The sequence below is a fragment of the Megalops cyprinoides genome, chromosome 5 (genome assembly GCF_013368585.1).
Source record: "Megalops cyprinoides isolate fMegCyp1 chromosome 5, fMegCyp1.pri, whole genome shotgun sequence".
Classification (NCBI taxonomy): domain Eukaryota; kingdom Metazoa; phylum Chordata; class Actinopteri; order Elopiformes; family Megalopidae; genus Megalops; species Megalops cyprinoides.
Genome location: NC_050587.1, coordinates 38,615,916 through 38,635,273, shown reverse-complemented (window position 1 = coordinate 38,635,273; position 19,358 = coordinate 38,615,916). Strand labels below are relative to the sequence as shown.

Sequence of the window (19,358 nt, the reverse complement as noted above, 5' to 3'; positions counted from 1 at the left end):
CCTTCAGTTCAGTAAACCACCAATAACACATGAGAGCATCATATACATACACCATATACACCATACATTTTAGAGCTCCTGGGGTCCTCAAATTTTTTCTACTGACCCCAAACCACGTACTCCGCCCCAGGAAGGGTGTAGAAAAAGCAGGAATAGCTCCAGCACTATGTTCAAAGGTTGCGCTGGTCTTTCTAATCTTACAAGGAGCAGGTCTGCCTTGGCTGTGAGATTCATTGATTGCAGCTTCACAGCACGGTCAACTTCTTACACTAATGGTCTGGTTCTGAGCAGTGAACAGACGGGCCTGGCTGGCAGAGCGAATCTGCGATACTGCCAAGACCACCATAAAAAAGGCACACATCCAATTAACCTGCAACGAGGGACAAGGATGAGACTGTAAGTGACTACCAAGTGTCAGCATCAGTGCTGAGTCACTCTGAGTCTGGGGGGGTGAGCGTGTCTGGGGGATTACAGTGTAGCCTGGTGGTTAACAAACTGGAGATGTAATTGGCAACAGGAGGTTGCAGGTTTGTGCCCTGCTGAGCAGCTGTACAAACTGGCTGATGTCATAATAAAGAACTAACCAATCGTCTCGCACATTCTATCCCACAAATGCCAGCAAAGTGTTCGAGGTAGACAGAAGTTTGTGATTGGTTGGTTGTTTACAAAACAGCAAGCTCCCAGAGCAGTGAGGTATCCAGCGGTTCCCTGCTAATGAAAAACTGGGGCTTCACATAGGTTTTAGGACTAAAGAGCTACTTCCTTAATGAGAGAAACAGGGTAAATCCTAAAAAGACATGAAAGACAGTGGAAATCAAAGCACAAACAAGCAGAGCCCGAGAAATCCCTGTGGCTCAAAAGCTAATATATTCAAGATTTCAAGGAACTCCTCCAATGTTGACACATTCCTCTCACTGTTCCATTTAGTCTTCATTAGAACACAAAACCACAACATCCCAAGAGACACGACGGCAATAAAATTCACTCAGCTTCCTTTGTATCACTCACATAATTCATATAGTTTCTGAATCTGAAGCTCGTCTTAACAAAACAAAATGATGTTTTCAAAAAATTGTGACTGCAAAGCTGAAAATAGACAATGTTGTTTTTCCCCCACTGTCTCTTTCACGGCTGGGGAAGGGGGATTCTCCGTGAAACATGACACCTGGAAGGGCTCAGTCCCTAGCAACAAACACCCCAGCATCACTTTGAGGGCAGTGAGTTTAACAGAGGCTCGCAGACCTCAGGTAATTAAACAGAATTTTTCCATGTCTACTGGCATCTTCTGCAACAGGTAGCAGAACTGGTTCCGGATTTAGGTTTAGTTTAAGTATATTTTGCCACCATAGCCAACAACCCAATACTTAAGCTGAGTACCTGCAACTCCCAATCCCCACTTCATGGAAAGGTTTTTACCAATGGTGACCCCTGCACCACCCCTTGGCACCCCACATTACAAGAGCTGGATTGGTAGTGGATTGACAGGGTGATGTCTTGTGCATGGGGTTAGGCTGTACCTCAGTCTGCTTTATGCTCCAGGAATCCAGAGACATCCAGGTCCAGATCTTATGAACCACCCAGCACAGACCTCCAAGATCCAACAGACAGCCAATGGGAGCAGCGCAAACAGCTGTCTGACTGGGCATATGATCCCTTTGACTCCCACTGTGCAATGGGGCTCATTGAGCCAAAGAAATATACCCTCAACCCCAAAAAAGATCCTCTTTAAATTCAGACTTTCTCAGTCTGTCTGACGTAGCACAAAATTTCATGAAAAGATCCCAGTCTGAGCAGTCTGATATTTTTTTTTTCCTGAATCAGGATATATTTCTAAATTGATTACCTAATTGATTTCTAGTTTCTTAGACTTCCTAGTTTCTTCCTAGTTTCTCGTACTGGGTGTTACAAACAACCGTTAAGTTAAACACAATGATCAGTTTCCATAATGCAGACATAAACCATGTCATCCATGCTTTTGGATCACTTCCTGTCACCGGCCTCTGCCAGTATATTAACTGGTTCATCGGTCAATCAACCTGTCAATCAAATAATCATTCAGCCAACCAATCAACTGGCCCCCAGACAATCAACCAATTAGCCACCCAAAATGCCAGTGAGCCAGCTCATTGGCCAAAAAACCAACAAGCCAATGAGTTTTTTTAAATAGTCAGTAAGTCAGCCAATCAGCTAGTGACCCAACCATCAAGCCAACTCTCCAGTCAGCTGGTCAGTCAATCAGGCAGCCAGAAGTCAGGTAATCAGTTAATTAGTTAGCAAGTTAATCAACTTTTTAGTCAATCAAATACCTGGTTAATATGTCCGTCAGCCAGCCAATTAGTAATCAGTGTGTGTCCAGCTTCCCAGCTATACCTCTTTGGCATGATCTTAAGAAAAGCACCGTCAGAAGACATCACTTTTCCTCTTTTTCTTTCCTTCTTCTTTTTTTTTCTCTGCCATGTTGACTCATATATCCATTCACAGCTTTTTTTTTCCAAAATAACTTTTCATGCTGTGTGCTACAGTAATTAACCAGATACAAGACTAACTGTATTCAAACTCTTGATGCCTCTTTTCCCCACACATATGAATCACCATTGCACTCAACCTAAGATCAAACAACATGTTGCGACTGAGCCCAAAATAATCCTTACAGGCAGACTTCTTACAAGTGTAACACTTCAGCATTTTAGTATAGAATTGATTCTGTCCCAATATGTTTGATCACTATATGTGATTGATTCCTATATCAGTAATTTTCTGTAAAGGGAGTGCGCTGTATATTGAGCACAATGGCTTGGTATGCAGCGGCTCACAGAGAACAGCTGTGTCAAATGCTCCGCTGTGTCTCGGTCACACCCATCGCGTGGCCAGCGTCTGCGTTATAGCGCGCAGAATGTCATCATAACGGATTCATAATCAATACCTCTGCACTACTACGGCGGTCCTGCATTCTGTCAGAGCCCTGAGCAGCACGCAGGAGTGGAGCCGCTTTGTAGCAGATGTAAGTGCTTTGTCTTTCCCTGGGCGTTCACACGCTGCGCTCAGCGGGGGGAGAGGGCCGGCCCCAATCCCATCACCTTTCCCACCGAGAGTGACCTTCAGCCTGGACTAACTCCTCCTCTCTGGCTTTCTTCTGCCCTCCCTCTCTCATCCTCTTTTCTCACCTTCTCTTGTTCTCTGTCTCTAACCCCATAGTGTAAGCTCTGCTTTCATTCTCTCCTCCCTCTCTCTCTCTCTCCCTGAGAGGTGTTAGAGCTGTCAGTTTAAAAACAGTGTCCAGGCCACAGAGTCCAGCCTGGGCTTCACTCTGCTTCACACAGCTGCGGGATATGCCACTCACACACACACACACACACACACACACACGCACTCTTTCTGTGATTAGAAATCTTATCAGGATCCTGCATAAGGCCATTTCCCCCACCCAGCCTTGCCTAGATCCCAATCCTGATGAAAACTCATGTCTGAGCTCACCAACACACACACACACACACACACACACACACGCACGCACACGCACACACACCAACATATGCATACACCTGCACACACATACACTTTCACACACTTACATAAATACACTCACGCACAAACACCTACACGCACACACACACACACACACACACACCTACACACACGCACATGCACACCTACACGCACACACACCGAGCACAGTGGCTCCGCTGAGCGGTAATAGGAGCATGGCTCCTGCAGTGCCGGAGATCCGGCGGGCGGGTCTGCCGGGACTGGCGGGTCTGGCGGTACCTCGTGTTTAGCGCTGGTGTGTCCCGGGAACGCTGCTCCCTCCTCCGGCGGCACAGACAGGGCGACGGCGGTGTGTCAGCTGCACGCGGCTCCGTGCCCAGGCTTCAGAAGCCTCAGCAGCTTCGCGAGGTTCACAGCTGTGGCAGCGAACAGAGGCTCTGCCAGGCGGCGAGCAGAGAGAGAGAGAGCATCTCTCCCAGTGCTGAGGGGAGGACACCAGCAGCCACGCACACACAGCAGATCCCACACACACACACACACACACACACTCTCTCTCTCTCCCTATTTCTCTCTCTCTCACACACACGAGCGCTCTCTCGCTCTCTCTCTCTCCTTCTCTCTCACACACGCACGCTCTCTCTCTCCCTCTCTCACACACACGCACGCACGCTCTCTCCCCCTCTGTCTCCCTCTCACACCCACACGCTCTCTCTCCCTCCCTCTCTCACACACCTCCACTCTCTCCCTCCCTCTCACACACACTCACCCTCTCGCTCTCTCCCCTCACACACACACATACACGTGTTCTCTCTCTTACCACACGCTTACTTGCTGTCATATACATCCGCATGCTCTAGCTCTCTCACACACCCACACACTCACTCTGTCTCTTACATTCACCTGCTCCCCCTCACACACACCCACATTCTCACTCTCTCAGAATTACACACTCACTCATTCTCTCACACGCATACTGAGGTTTACTCTCTCACACACGCGCACACACATTCACTATCAGTCTTTCATAAATACACACACACACATTTACTCATTCTCTCTGCCACACATGCATGCACCCATAGATTTACGCTGTGTCTCCCTCACATACATATTTGTAAACACTCTTCTCTCTGTTTGCTTCCACATCCATCTCTTTCTCACTCAAACACACCCACTCGCTCGTGTGTGTATGTACAGACTAAAGATGGGGCACACGCACACTGCCGAGGCTTCTGGCTGTTCCCTCTCTCGTAAAGCACATAGTGTGACTGTTGAGGTTCTTTTTTTTTTACCTTTTTCCTTCTCTGCCTCTTCTTTCTTCTGAGGTGCGACTAAAGTAGCAGAGATATTTCACTGTCCCTGTCTAACCTGCTATTCGGCCATTTCCCGGTTCGGCCATTTCCCGGGGGGTGGGCCCCACCCCCCACCCCCCACCCCACGGTCCAGCAACCCACAAACTAACATCCCAATCAGCTGTCCCCTCTCCCCATCCTATCCAATCACAAAGCGAGATCTTAAGTGCAGAGGTGTAAAACAATGGTGTATTTGGGCAGGGCAGTTGGTACTGCTGGCTGTTGGGGGGGGGGTGGGGGGGTGGAAGAGGGGAAAAATGCAACGCGATACTCGTAACACTTTCCTCCACTCTGTTGCCTAGCAACTGGCAGGGCTCTTGCATAAAGCTCCCAGCTTCACAATCCTGGGTCAGAGGGAGGCAACGCAACAGATGACATCACCACAGAAATGACAAAGCCACACCCTGAGCACCACTGTCAAGCGCTGACATCAACCAGACTGGAAGGAACCGGTCTGAATCGGCATTGGCCAACGGGGCTCTGAGTGACGGGGTGTTCTGGCCTCCTGATTGGAGAGGTGGTGTTTAAAACCTACATTCTCCTGTCATTTCAGAATCCTTAAACAGCACACACAGCAACCACAGAATTACCTGAAAGACTATCCTACATTTGATCAAAATGACCCTGAATCACAGCCAGCTTCGATGAGTCAGTGTGGACTTGGGTAGCAAGAGATTCCAGTGATGATCAAGCCAAAGCCCATTCAACTCATAGGCCATTGCTCAGTCCCCGTCTGTGGCATCCTCTAAAACAATGCCACACCTGCTGTCAACACAACCCAGCCAATCGCAGCACACCACAGCTGGCTTCCAACAGGAGAGACCACGCCTCGCACACTGCCTGTCCCAACCACACACACCATGCATTGCTTTCTCATTAGGGAGTCAGACCTTTAACTAAAGCTGCTGTAGTTTGAGCGAAGGACAGCACTTAACCCCAGCTGCACAGGGAAAGCATCCATCTGAATAAGTGAGTGGCGTTTAAAAATGAATGCCCCTCTTAAACTGACCTGGAATCAGCATGAATAATGTGATGTGACAAAGCAGGGCAGGGAAAAGCCTGACTCCCAATCAGGTGTGGTCCAGAATCGGGCCGACCATTTCAGGTTCCGTTTTTGGCATTACGGTCAATAAGCATGGCTGACCCTCAAGAGAAAGCGTCTTCCCCTATCTTACTGGTGAGCAGAGAGGAAAGGCATTCTCAGCACTGAAGCCTCTCCAAGGCTGCAGGGTCCAGCTGTCCGGGGGCAGACCGCAACCCCATCAGGTTCAGGAAAGAGAGAGACACAAAAGCAAACTAAAACAATGACATTAACAGCTCTGAACAACTTGTTAGAAATATAAAATTATGACTTTATTTGATTTTGCAACATTTCAGGTAACCAATTTAAAAAGTGTAAACAAGACTCTTAAGGAGACCTCTGTAAAGAGGGACTAAAACCAATTTGCAACTAAACAAAGCAAGCAGAAACCAGTTTGATTCACAACAGCTCAAATATATGGCAGTCTCTTTCTTTTCTGTCTACAGAAACAGACTGGCAGAGGTCCAGATTTTTAAGGCACTACAGGCACTAACAGTAAAAAAATGATGTTCCCACCCTTTCAAAAAATACTAGCTGTTTTTCAGCACAGACAGCTCTGGTGTGCACCGCTGAAAGTGATGTGCTGTTCCAGGTAAAGCCCTGACCCAGATATACCACTGAACCAGGTGAACCCCAGATTCGCCTCAAATCCAGGTAAACCTCTGATGCGGGCAGACTACGATCTGGGTAAACGTCTAGTCTAGGTGGACTTCATATTCAGGTAGAACTGATTTGGCTTTGTCTTATTTGTGCAGGTATAAGACAACACAACTAATCATTTGCTCCTAATCAGTCCACATGTAGGGCTGATGTACGGTCTTCCTGACAGCTTATCCAGCTGGTTTTCTTTCTTTCTCTTAAATATTGGCATTTACCAGCAACTCAGACCAATCATTACTAAACACCTCAGGGCCCAGATGATTTTCTATTAAGTGAACAATTACATTTCTTTTAAATCCATGAATAACGAACCATTAGATAACAGATATTGAATCATATTTGCATAAAACAAAACCAGAAATAATATTGATGTATGAGTGTTATGAGTGAGGTATGTATGTAATTTTTTATACAAATACAGGGCAATTCAAAAAAATAAATCTGTTGTTCTAACAATGTGTTTGCATTTTTAAAGTTCATGGCACTCTCTATATAATAATATAACATATCTGTTATAATACAACTCTATAGTTTTCAGTCAATCTAAGACTTTCTTCTGGTCAGGCTAAGCTTTCACAACACGAGACACATGAAACAAAACCAAAATTTCTGTCAAACAAAATAAGCCTTTACATTAATTTTTACAAATAAAATTACAAGCTGCAAAATAATATTACAATATAAACATGGGTCTAATATTACACAGGAATAAGCTTAGAGTGCGTGGGGAATAAAAAATATTAAAAAATACGAGTGACTCAGACTGCAAAGAGCTGACATGCTGCTTGCTCAACAGGATCAGTTTAGAGACAGATCCACTGATCTTCATATCCCGTGGATGCCTTAATCTAATTATTTAGTCCATCTAATGACAAAAAGATCAGTGCATACATGCCAGCATCTGCTCTAATCTGACGACTGCGAGCAAGCAAAGGAGATTGCTCGTCCTGGGCAGGCCTCCACAAAGCTGGTCTGTATGATAGCTGTGCCCCCTAGTGGAGCAGGTAGGCAGCACATCACCAGAAAAAAGAAAAATGTCAACTGTTGTTTACTAATCCAAATCAATCAGGAAAAAAGGAAAGGCATGGTGAACCAGACAAAGGAAATCACATGCTTGGTGTGTGTGTGCGTGTGTGTGCCTGTGTATCTGTGTGTCTGTGTGTGTGCATCATGTTACTGATTTTTAAAATACATTTTCAAAAACCCTGCTAACTGAACACGGTTCTGGTATAGCAGAGTGAGTGAAGCGCATGAGATTACAGACACTGAACACAGATGCTGTCCTGGGAAATCTCAACAGGAAAAGCAGGAGCTGGCTTCTCCCCCAGGACCCTGGCATCCCATTGGCCAAGAGGATTCAGGTTAGCGGGAAGGGTCTGTTCTTCAGAGCTGGAGGAGTACCACTGCACTCTGCGCACACACCACCGGGCACCCCACTGAGCCCCCTCTATTTTCCGCTCCTCCCGTTTTTCCTTATTTTCCTCTCTTTTCGTTTAGCCAGAGGGGACCGCCACTACGACACCGTGGTCCCAATGATGATGGCTAAAACGATGACACCCACTGACACAAAAATAGCGAGAAAGAGAGCTTTCTGCAACACAAAGACAAAAAGGGCAGGAAGGAAGAAAAGAAAAAAGAGAGAAAGAACGGAAATCAGCTGGCTCTGGGAATGGACATGCTCACAGCTCACACCCTATAGGTCGCTCACATCCTGGCATTATGACATCAACTGTCAATCATTCAGCTTATCCAATGCTATCTGCACCTACTGATGTGCACAGAATTTTCTGTTACATTCATGTGAGGCCAGGTGGCCAGTGTTTAGTGACATGGTAGTAATTTAGTGTTAAGTGATGCCGGGGTAGTAGTGTTAAGTGATGCAGTGGTTAGCTGTGTTTAGTGATTCTGCAGCACTTTATGTTAATTAATGCAATGGTAGTGGGTGTTAAGTGCTGTAGTAGTTAGTGTTAAGTGATGGTAGATGCGTTAAGTGACAGAGCAGTCAGCACTGTTAAGTGATTCTGTGGTAGTTTGTGTTAACTGATGAGGTGGCAGCGGTGTTCAGTGCCGTGGGAGCTGGTGTTAAGTGATACGGGGGCAGTAGTTACCTAGGGGAGGGTGTCAGGACTATGGTTTGGGAAGCCCCACTGACAGACCAACGATAAGTGCAATTACACCCAGCAGGACCAGCACAACTATGGCAAGTATTATGTATTTCTGCCAAAAACAAAGAGCAAGACACGGGTGGTTACTGAGGGGTTAAACACGGCACACAGCAATGCAACAGCAGCGAGTTAAGCCTGCTCACGCAACACCTGGGCTGCACTGGAAAGATCATGCACACGTTCCAACACAGTCAGTGAGACAGCTGATCGGTTTCTTTTCATTGCAAATCACATTTATTTTGAATTTCCTTTACAGCAGACAGAGGTGAACAACACACAACTACTTCTGTAAATGCTACAGTTGTAGCTGCACAGTACGGCCACAAGAGGGAGATAGAGAGTGTCACCACAAGAGGGCAACACCCAGTGTGACCACAAGAGGGCACTGCAGAGAGTGGCCACCAGAGGGCGCCCCTCTAGAGAGACGTGATTGGTGGGAACGCAGGGGCCTTTATGAGGTGGGCTCGCTGCTCTTGAACAGACTGGGGAAACTGGGGAGGAGCCTTACCCGGCGGGCATTAGACTGGTACCTAACGGCTTTTTTGGTCTCCTTTTCGGCCCGGGCGACGTACTCCGCTGCATTGTTCACGTTCTTCTCGATGTTGTTGATCATCTCGCCCTGGGGGGAGAAAGGCGGGAAACGAGAACGTCATCGGTCATTAGCCCTGCCGTGAGGGCGGGAGAGGGCGGGGCGGTGCAGCGGGCGGTACCTGGGTCTCCACCAGCATGGCCATGTCCTGGAACATCTCGTGCAGCTCCCTGATGCTGGACTCCAGCCTCAAGATGTCCTGGTGTCGCGACTCGATCTCGTTCAGGGCCTGCCGCGTGATCTGGGAGTCCGAGATCACCTGCGCCGGCACAGGGGCTTTAAAGAGCTCTGCCAGCCTAGCCACAGCCCAACCCACCGGCTGGATAACAGCTAACTTCATACACCAATCCCACATTTGAGATTAAATTCTCATGAACAAGGACGGAGGATTCATTAAATTTAGTACTGACAACTGGCATCACAATATTAAATACACGTAAATACACCACTTTTATTTATGCTGAGAACTGTAAAAGAGTGCGTATCAAGTGAAAACTCTCTGGGGCGATGAGTTCTAAACCTCCACCAGAGGGCGCTGAGAGCCACTTAATGGCTCTGGCTTTCCTTGCAGCTAAGCTCTCAATTAATTAGGTTAGGCTTAGCAGTTTAAATAAACATTTACTGGGAAACAGTCATACAGCAAATAGTAATGATGGGCCAGAGGTGCAGTTCCAGGAAGGGAACACAGCATGCCTGCAGAACAATAATGGCACTACATTTCAAAGATTGTGCTAACAATTCAATATCTGTGCGGCTACTTGCCTAAGCATTGCTGTGCGCTGTTGAGTGCAATTTTCGTAAGCTGCTGTGGAGAAGACTGTCTGTTAAATGAGTGCATGTGGAAGAACTCTGCTGACTCACATCAGAGATAAACACGGAGGCATTCCCACTCTCCAGCATATTCTCCAGCTCCTCGTTGGTGGTCGATTTTCCAGCTTTAAGACAGAAACGATTCAGATATGTGGGCTTTCAAAAACCGAGGCACAGATTTCACAATCCACTTTAAAACTACAACATCAAATTGATTATTTTACATTTGGGAAGAAGGGCAGCGTACCAGAGTAATGTGTTGAAATACAATATTGAAACCATCATTCAATTTTAATAAACACATTAAATGGAATTCAGTCTTAGCCTGAGACCGGTCTACACTGTGGAGACACAGAAACAGGAGTAGAGGCTGGAGAAGGAAAGCTATCCAATCATAAAGAGTATGTATTTTGTGTGTGTGTGTGTGTGTGTGTGTGTATGTGTATGTGTTTATGTGTGTGTGTGTATGTGTATGTGTATGTGTATGTGTGTGTGTGTGAGCATGCATGCGTGTGAAAGAGAGACAGATCTGTGCTACTGACTGCACCCAGTGAACCACGAAGGCCTGGGGAGGTAGGAGGGGCAGTGGAAGTGAGATACAGTAACAGAGAGAAGAGCCAGAGGCCACATCCACCATGCACACTGAGTTTACTATGAGAGAGAGAGAGGGAGGGAGAGAGGGGGAAGGGGAGAAAGAGAGAGACAGAGAAAGAGACAGAGAGAGAGACAAAGAGAGAGACAGAGAGAGAGAGACAGAGAGAGAGAGACAGAGACAGACATCGATAGTTTTGTCCAGGATCGAATTCAGCACAGCCCCTAGCTCTGCCCCGCAGGCGTAACGCTAGCAGACAGAGAACAGCAGCCTGGCGAGACTGAAGGGAACGTTTCACACCGCATGTTTGACAATGAGGAGGAACATCAGACAGAGACGGTTAAAAATGCAGGGTCACGTGACCAGATTCAGGTGTAACTGTCTGTGGTTTACCCTGGGAATTCCCTATCTGGGCACAAACCGAAGGAGAGAGACACAAAGCCCACAGGAGTGTGTCTCCGATTCCCCTGCCTTTTAAACTGGCCGCACCAGGTGTGAGATAACCACTTATAGCATAATTAAAGTGCTATATAATAATAATGCTATCAGTGTTTTAACATAAGAATAAAGGGACAGCTCTTTGAGTCTGGCTGAAAGGAGCTGTCGTCAGCTTTCAAACACAAACACCCTGACACAGACAGCAGTTTCCCCTACCAGAACCAACCCTACAAGGACACGCCCCATTAGTCATGTGACCTGCCTCTCTCCATAGCAACCTCTGCACTCTTGCCTACTGTTTCCCAGGCAACACCACCAGGTGTCACCTGCTGCAGGCAGCAGCATTTCCTCTGCTCTTCTCAAGGTCAGAGGAGGTGGTTAATGACACTGAGGCAGGCAGGTAAACACCACACCTGTTCTTAAAGGGGAGGGACTCAGGTAAACAATAACTGTGCCCAGCATGCCAGGTGCAGACAGGGAAAAACAGATGCAAGGCCATGTATACCTGTGTATTTAAATGACCCTCACCTTCCATTCTTATATGGACAAATGAAGAATGAAAAACTAGGTAACACAGCTTTGGGAGGGTGCTGGTTAACTTTACGTGGGGCACAGTGGCCCAGACTGTTTATTGTAACCGGGGCTTTATTGTGGCTCATCCACCACCCAATTTAATTTGGTGTTTATTTCCAGCCTCATAGAAATGTGGTTTGTAAGTGCCAGCGATTTGTATGCTGGAAACATTTATTGTATGTGTTGACAGACCCAAGAGAGATGGGAGTGGTCTCTGTGATCAGAGCGGATCCGTGCGAAACTCACTGATCTCCAGCTGTCTCAGGATGCGGCCTTTGCTTTTCTCCCTGAAGGCCACCTGTGCCTCGCTGTACAGGGTCATGACCTCCACGAACCGGCGCGACAGCTGTGAGTGCTGTACGGGAAACACCAAGCAGAGGCACGCGTCACAAGAAGAAACTCTCAACTCGGGAGTGCTGGTAACAAGTGCGGTGTGTGTGTGTGTGTGTGTGTGTGTGTGTACCAAACAGACTAAGCAAATGCAGAGCAGGTCCTGACCTGAGTCTTCTGGATGCGGAGATTCACGGAGGCCCTGATTGCGTCCTCATCCTGGGGCAGACCCTGCTGCATGGCTGGGAACACAGAGTTAGCACCTCAACAGCGCCCCCTACCTCTGCCCTGCCTTTCACCCATTCGCCTGTACCACAGCCACAGCCAACACCGAGGGCAAGGCTCCAGTGACCTCACCACCAGGAAGAAGCACCATGACGAAACAATGACACTGTCCAACATTTGACTGCCAAATCACACTCGGCCCGCCCCGCGTCCCTTTCTGTGCTCCAGGTGAAGAAAAGGTGAGGATGCAAATCACACCTCCGCCGCATGTCATAGAAACTTCAGTTGTCACAGAAACTGGGCCTTATACATGCAAAGCCTGAAAACAAGGATCTGGGCAGCCAAACTAAACACTTTCATAAATGTGAAAGTTCATTTAAAGCGTAAAATGGAAGAAAGACCAGCATTTTGAAATATTTTGAAGCAGAAATGGGAAAGCTAGACTCCCCGAAATCAGGCCAAAGAAAACACTGACATGCAGTTCTGATTAAAGATAAGGACCTCACTGAAGATTTTAATCTGTCAGAATATCAGGCTCAGGCTCAGGCTTCAGGCACCCCCATGGGATAGTGACAGTACATAAATGAATGGGGGTGAGCTGCCATTACCCATGAGGCTGTGCTGCTGTGTTTGTATTGTATATTGTCTGTAAGGCGCAGGGTAGGCAGGGCGTGTGGCTGAACCCCTCCCCCCCAGGTGAGCGCCCCTCACTCACTCTTCAGGCCGGCCTGCACGGTGCGGGCGTTCTTCTTTATGTCCTCGCTGAGACGCTCCAGCTCGCCCTTCATCCCTGCGAGAGACGAGACACACAGAGACACATGCCTGTCAGCCGGGGACTGCCGGGGTGAAGTACAGCGGCGTCCCCGGACCTGGTGACATCCAATTACACTCACTCAGACACTCTCAGACACCGAGATATCTGAAGCGCGATGACCAGGCTAAGGGCTAGGGACACATCATGCAAATACCATTTCCTAACAGCGTGGGACATGGTCTACACTGAACACCAGTAAGAAACATGGTCTCTATTGAACACCAGCGCCAGGACATGGTCTACAATAAAAAAAAACAGTACTAAACAATACTAAACACTAGTGAGGGATATGATCTACACTGAACACCGTGCTGGTTTCAGAGGAAGTACTGAGTACTACAGTATTGACCCCCCCCCACATCACTCAAGTGTCCCTCTCCTTCAGCAATGACTCGACTGCACAGTCAGGATCTGTGCGCAGACGGGCAGATTCCCTGCTGGGTACTGCGCAGATGCCTATAGTGAACACTGCCAGCCAGGCAGCCAGGCAGACATTCCCCTTTAAGGCCTGATTCATTCTGACCACAGTGCACTTTGCCCTTAACCTAGAGTTATTACTTCAGCAAATATGATGTATATTTATTTATTTTCCCCCCCCATAGAGTTCTGCTCATTTCAGAGTGGATGTTCTGCAAGGATGGAAAACAGTTTCTTAAATCAACTCAATTTTGGCAGATTTATTCACATGAAGCGGGTGGAGGCGATCCTGAATCCAGCCATGACAGCACGGGGGAATCTGTAAGAAGCTCACGCCTTCATTTAAAAACAGGAACCGCTGGTCCATCCCAATAGCGTTACAAGAGGAAATTCGGCTTCCCACACCGGATCATGTGACTCTTTCGGGACAGCCGCTAAATTTTGGCTGTGTGAAACTGAATAAAGGACCTCTCTGTGCAACATAAATACACACTGGCCGATGTTTGTGCTCTCGGGGGTGATGGATTTTTATTGCTGTGATGCTGCGGGCCCCGAGCCAATAGGAGCAGACCTAAGCGGCCGTGTCCACTGAGCTGAGCCGTGTGGCTCGTGGGGAGGAGCAAACAACCACACACACACACAGCTGCAGTGTGTATGCGCCTTCACACACTCTCACTTCTCCCTCACAGTGTCAGTCTCAGCGACACCCATCCACTCAGGCCGAAAAGCTCTGTATTTATCCTGAGGTATGAGCTCAGGCTGGGCCACTGCAAATCACGCTGTTTATATGAGTACTTCCGTCGGGGGCTCTATTCCTGCAGGCACCCGGTTAAACTGAGAAGCTGTTAAGCAGACTGGAGGCACAGCCAAACCCCTGATTCTACTCTCCAGGGGTGCCTGGGGGTCCAGATTAACCTCAGGTTCACATCCAGCCCTCTCCCGGTCTCAGGCTGATTTGCATTTAGGCCGACCTGACATTTCCTACAGGACAGAACAGAGGTGTTTGTTCTGACAGAGCCCCCGCCCTGATCTTCGAGGGCCGTGGCCCGGCCTTCAGCCCACCAGGAGGATCAGTGTTCTCATTTCAGGTCATTTCACTTTTAAACTGCCAGCTCTCCAAAGCTGCACATGCAGCAGGTGAATAGTGAACCTGATTAAAAAAGGATGGTCATGCATTTTTCAGACAGTAACACAATGCTGTCCAAGGCCTGCCCAAGGCCAGCTGGTTACTCCAGGCTTTCGAGTAGATCTGCTACCATCTTCTGGGATGAGCTGACATGCAAGAAGACTGATAACGTGAAACTCATGATGTTCCTGCCCTGGTCACTGCTGGACAGAAGGCCATCCTCATAGCCTGTCTGGATGCAAAACTGTCTCTAGACTCCAGCTGATGCAGTGATCTGATGGATATTTCATGCCATTACACTGTCTTCCTACAGTTACCGGTTTGCCTTTTCCCAGGGTCAAGGAGTAATATGCCATTTTTTTTCTGGTTTTTCAATTCACTCTTATAGGAAGCTGACGGGAGGAAAAAAACTACATCTCCCATGAATGCACACCCAGACATGGACATACATTGTCAGTTCCATCCAGTAACATGTTCAACTCTCTATTGGAAATAATTCTCAATAGTTAGTACACAGAGGAATGAACTTACATTACATTACATTATTACATTAGTGACATTTACGTAGGTTATAATTTTTACATGTTATCCATTTATACAGCTGGATATTTACTAAGGCAATTCTGGGTTAAGTACCTTGTCCAAGCGTAGCACCCAGCAGGGAATCGAACCAGTAACCTTTTGGTTACAAGTCCTGCTCCTTATGATTATGCTACACTGCTGCCCCTGTTAATTTAACAGTCATTAAAAATGACTAAAATGACTAAAAATGACAAAACATCATTTTAAAAAATCCATTCTTTCCTGTATTTGATAATTGTGTTGACTTTTCACATGAAGACAATCGCCCAAATAAAACAACTTAGTCCACAAGTGGTGATCGAAACAGCTCTGTCCCGTTGCAGTCCTGGATGCATTCATGGTGAGGTGCCAGGTATGGTGAACAGGTAGACCTAGGTGTACAGGTGTGGATGTAGGTAATACATTTCAGACTCACTGTCATCGGGGTCAGGGGCTGACAGAATGCAGCTGTACTTCTTCTTCACCTCTTCCACCTGTGAGGCGATCTGATCAATGAGCCGTCGAGTCTCCTCCACCTGCCAGTCCCAAAGCAACATCCATATATATTATCCATACATTCACACAAACAGCATCCATTATCCATACATTCCCAAAACTAGCATCCATTATCCATACATTCACATAAACAGCATCCATTATCCATACATTCACACAAACAGCATCCATTATCCATACATTCACACAAACAGCATCCATTATCCATACATTCACACAAACACCACCCATCATCTGCACAGACCCAAAACAACACCTATTAACTCTGCTGTTACACAAAAAGCATATACTAGCTTTACGGTCACATTACATAAACATCATGTGTTATCAGCATTACACACACACACACACACACACACACACACACCATCCATTACCCAAACAGTTAAACACTTTTTTCCATGTACAGTTACACATCATTCACAGATTCATTCATTTAAACAATTAAACAATTACGCAAACCAATACAAACAGCCTCCAGCTGCAACAGCAAGGCAAGCCCAGATGTGAGTCTGTTAGACTCAGACACTATGAGCCACACACACGCACGCACGCACGCACGCACGCACGCACACACGCACACACACACACACACACGTGCGCGATACCTTTCTGAAGAATCCCTCCATGAAGGACTCCCTCTCCACCGGGACAGTGACATCATCTCTCCCATTCTTGCTGCTCTGTGGGAAGAGAAGCAGCACCATCACTATGGTGGCTTAATAAACCCAACCTCTGTCCCCAAAGAGGACCCCAGAGAGAAGACAAGAACCACACAGAAAAGCTACCCTTAGAGTCTAGGCCACCCTCAGAGACATCACCCTGAATGGGCCGAGGAATGAACAAAAATCCGAACTGTTCACAGCGTAGACTCACTGACAGCCGACTGAGGGGATGTCTGCATTTTAAGGGCCGTGTAAATCTCCGCCATTTATCTGTTGAGCAGCTCTGTCTGCGTTACATTTCAACAGTGTTCTTCCCTGTGCGGTGAACAGACAGGAATGCCTCCAAGTGACTGACCCACATCACCCTCATGGCTACAGTGTTGTCAGCTTCCACAAACAGAGTTCAGCTGTGTACTGTACCCTGAGTGTATGGACAAAAGCACGACATGGCGGGAGCGTCACTTCATCTTCTGCGCTTTCCACTGAATGTTTTTACAGATATGCATCAGGGAACTTGAGACATTAAAGTAATATAGGCCGACTCTGAGCACACATATTAAATTGCAATGGGAACAGCTGAGACAAACCGCTGCGTTTACAGATAGCACTGACAAAAATACAGCAGAAGTGGAAATGTGAAAGCTAAAGCAAGACATCCTAGGCTGTAAAAACACCTTCAAGGTAGAGATGAAATGTTAAGCACGGGTGCATTGTGTTGGCGGAGCTCGTGTTCTTCCAAGCCCGTACGTGCCACATTTCCTCGTCGGATGGTATTCGCCTGCTATAGTTGCGACCACTCTGTGGTGTCTGGTTGGATCTTGCAAGGGGCTGTTGCAGCAGCCCTGTGAATTGTGCCTCTCTGTTGCAACACGTTTTGACCGTAATCCATCAGACATTACCTACAAGCCCCGACTTGGCCGAGGTAGCGGGCCTTGGAACGCAGTCTGTGCGTGACTGCGAAAATACGGCGATAAGAGGAATCTGAGTCTTCAGGCTGTCGCCCCCAACCAGCCTCCCACTGTCCTGGGAGTTCTTCAGATTTCCGGTTGCATGGAGTCGACGATGAGAAGTTGGGACTTCAGAAGCGAAAATTACCAACTCTAAATTAACGACAAATTGTCTTATCAACTGACCTGACACGCAGTGGCGCACATAGTCCCCCGTTAGTTTCCCACAGAACCTTAGAAAAAATATATGAATCGGCAAAGATACATATTGCCCACAGCCTACAAGGGGAACGCTTTCAAATTAAGAGTGATTAATGTAATAAAACTGTGAAATGGGAAAGGGGTATGTGGACTCAATATCACGGCAATCGGATATTATGTTTTCTTTGTCCAGCAACATGACGCACCGACTTCCTCAAAGTCGCAAGTAGCCATCTGCCTTTGACAAACCGGGAAATATGATACACATCACTGTATTGACACTTCACATAAATGCATTTATTATTCTGTTAATATCAGTATATTTTACTTAGCCATATTTAGCTAGCCAATCGCAACTGAGCTATTTTTCCGTTGCCTAGAGAAAGGTTACCACCCGCAAGCGCCTTTGGGAACATGCCACACCTGAAACCGGGTTATTAACATCTATGATAACGTTACCATGTGTCATATTAAAGTGCGCCATCTAAAATTAATCTTTGACAGGATGACGCATACATTTACTGTCTTAAACCCAGATAAGTTTATTTAAGTTTAGCAAGGATTTGGTAGTTAGACGGTTGGTAGTAAGGTATTAACGCAAAGAGTTCACGTACCCAGCTAGCCACTGTAGCTAGCTAAGGTATAGCAAACCTAACTAATGAAGTAAAACTAAATCATTAACGTTACTTGACAAAATGATACATAAACAAATAGCCTATAATCAGAATGATCCCCGTCATGACTTAGCCAATTAGGTAGCTTACTAGCTAACGTTAGCTAAGGCTAATAAAGCACAATAACTTAACGCTACTGTTTTAAAAGCATGAAAAAGTGGAATCTAAAAACTAGCCGGTTAAGAAAGCGCTTGATACCTACAATCTGCTAGCCAGCCGGCAAACTAAAGACAAACAAAAGTGTACTCACGACTGTCAGATCGGCCAACCGGTCCTTCATCACACCTTAGCTGGCTGAGTTTGCTTGCTACGTCTCGGTGAACTGATCCGAAAACATGTATATCGCAGAGCCCCACAAACGCAACGATTATCAAGAAACAGCGAACTGGCTTCAAAATTCAACAAGTTTCTGATGGACAAATCGATCCGTTTGTTGCGGCGATTTTCCAGGCGATTACACGTTTGAGCGACTAACGTTTACGCTTGATTTTTCCCCCGTGGTTGCGTCTTTTCCTCCGGAGACGCTTTTTTACAGCAGGTTAACTCCGGATAACTCCAGGCACAAACTTCAAGGACGGATGCTCGTCCATGGAAACGCCTCTCCGCGGTAAGGACCATGTACTGCACTCTCGGATCGAGTGCATCCAGGTTGGAGAGGAAACTGAACCTGTATGCATGATTCCGCTGATCTGATGCACACAGGTCTACTGGTGTGTATTTGTAACTGTTTTTTTTTTTTTTTTTTTTTTACCCGGAACAAGGTAAATATTTGCCCCTAACTTGACATGAGGGGTTCAACGTACTGATTTTATGAAGTATATAACTTTTAATGCAATATAAGGACCCCTAGAATGTGTTTCAGCGAAACGTTTGTCCTTTTTCCCAGTTTGTACCTCGAAGTGTCGCTGTTTACCTTCTCTTGCAAGCTGCTCTACCGTAGCCGCAACGAAGCGCGGTTTAGGTTACTGCTTACATTATATTACTTACTGAAGTTTCATCACTGGTGCGTACAAATGGGAATTAATTGTGTTTGAGCGTATTTTGTTGTGCTTCAACTCTAGCTTTACGTCTAATTGACTTGATATTTGACAAAATGAGACCTGGTTTTCGTGATTTAACCTGAAGACGCACAGAAT

At 46.7% G+C, this 19,358-nt stretch overlaps 2 protein-coding genes across 5 annotated transcripts in view; both read right to left on the bottom strand.

The window, feature by feature from the left end:
* The window catches only part of LOC118778055 (RIMS-binding protein 2-like), a 59,603-nt gene extending 55,599 nt beyond the window's left edge, over positions 1-4,004 (bottom strand). For both annotated transcript variants that reach the window (XM_036529374.1, XM_036529376.1), the window contains exon 1: positions 3,766-4,004. The gene's annotated coding sequence lies outside the window, so the exon portion shown is untranslated. The remainder of the gene's footprint in view (positions 1-3,765) is intronic.
* Positions 4,005-7,218: 3,214 nt separating this feature from the next.
* On the bottom strand, positions 7,219-18,742 carry LOC118778254 (syntaxin-2-like). Of its 3 annotated transcripts, XM_036529696.1 has the most exons (11): positions 18,473-18,742; positions 16,344-16,418; positions 15,656-15,755; positions 13,017-13,091; positions 12,245-12,318; positions 11,993-12,101; positions 10,195-10,268; positions 9,455-9,592; positions 9,253-9,363; positions 8,688-8,796; positions 8,133-8,170 (listed from the first exon to the last, which is right to left on the bottom strand). In XM_036529696.1, exons 1-10 carry the CDS (start codon positions 18,500-18,502, stop codon positions 8,707-8,709), a joined length of 876 nt encoding a protein of 291 aa, XP_036385589.1. In that variant the 5' UTR covers positions 18,503-18,742; the 3' UTR covers positions 8,133-8,170; positions 8,688-8,706. The 3 variants fall into 3 exon arrangements, with proteins under 3 accessions (XP_036385590.1, XP_036385589.1, XP_036385588.1); XM_036529697.1 differs by lacking the exon at positions 8,688-8,796 and having other exon boundaries at positions 7,219-8,170; XM_036529695.1 differs by lacking the exon at positions 8,133-8,170 and having other exon boundaries at positions 8,200-8,796.
* Positions 18,743-19,358: the final 616 nt, after the last annotated feature.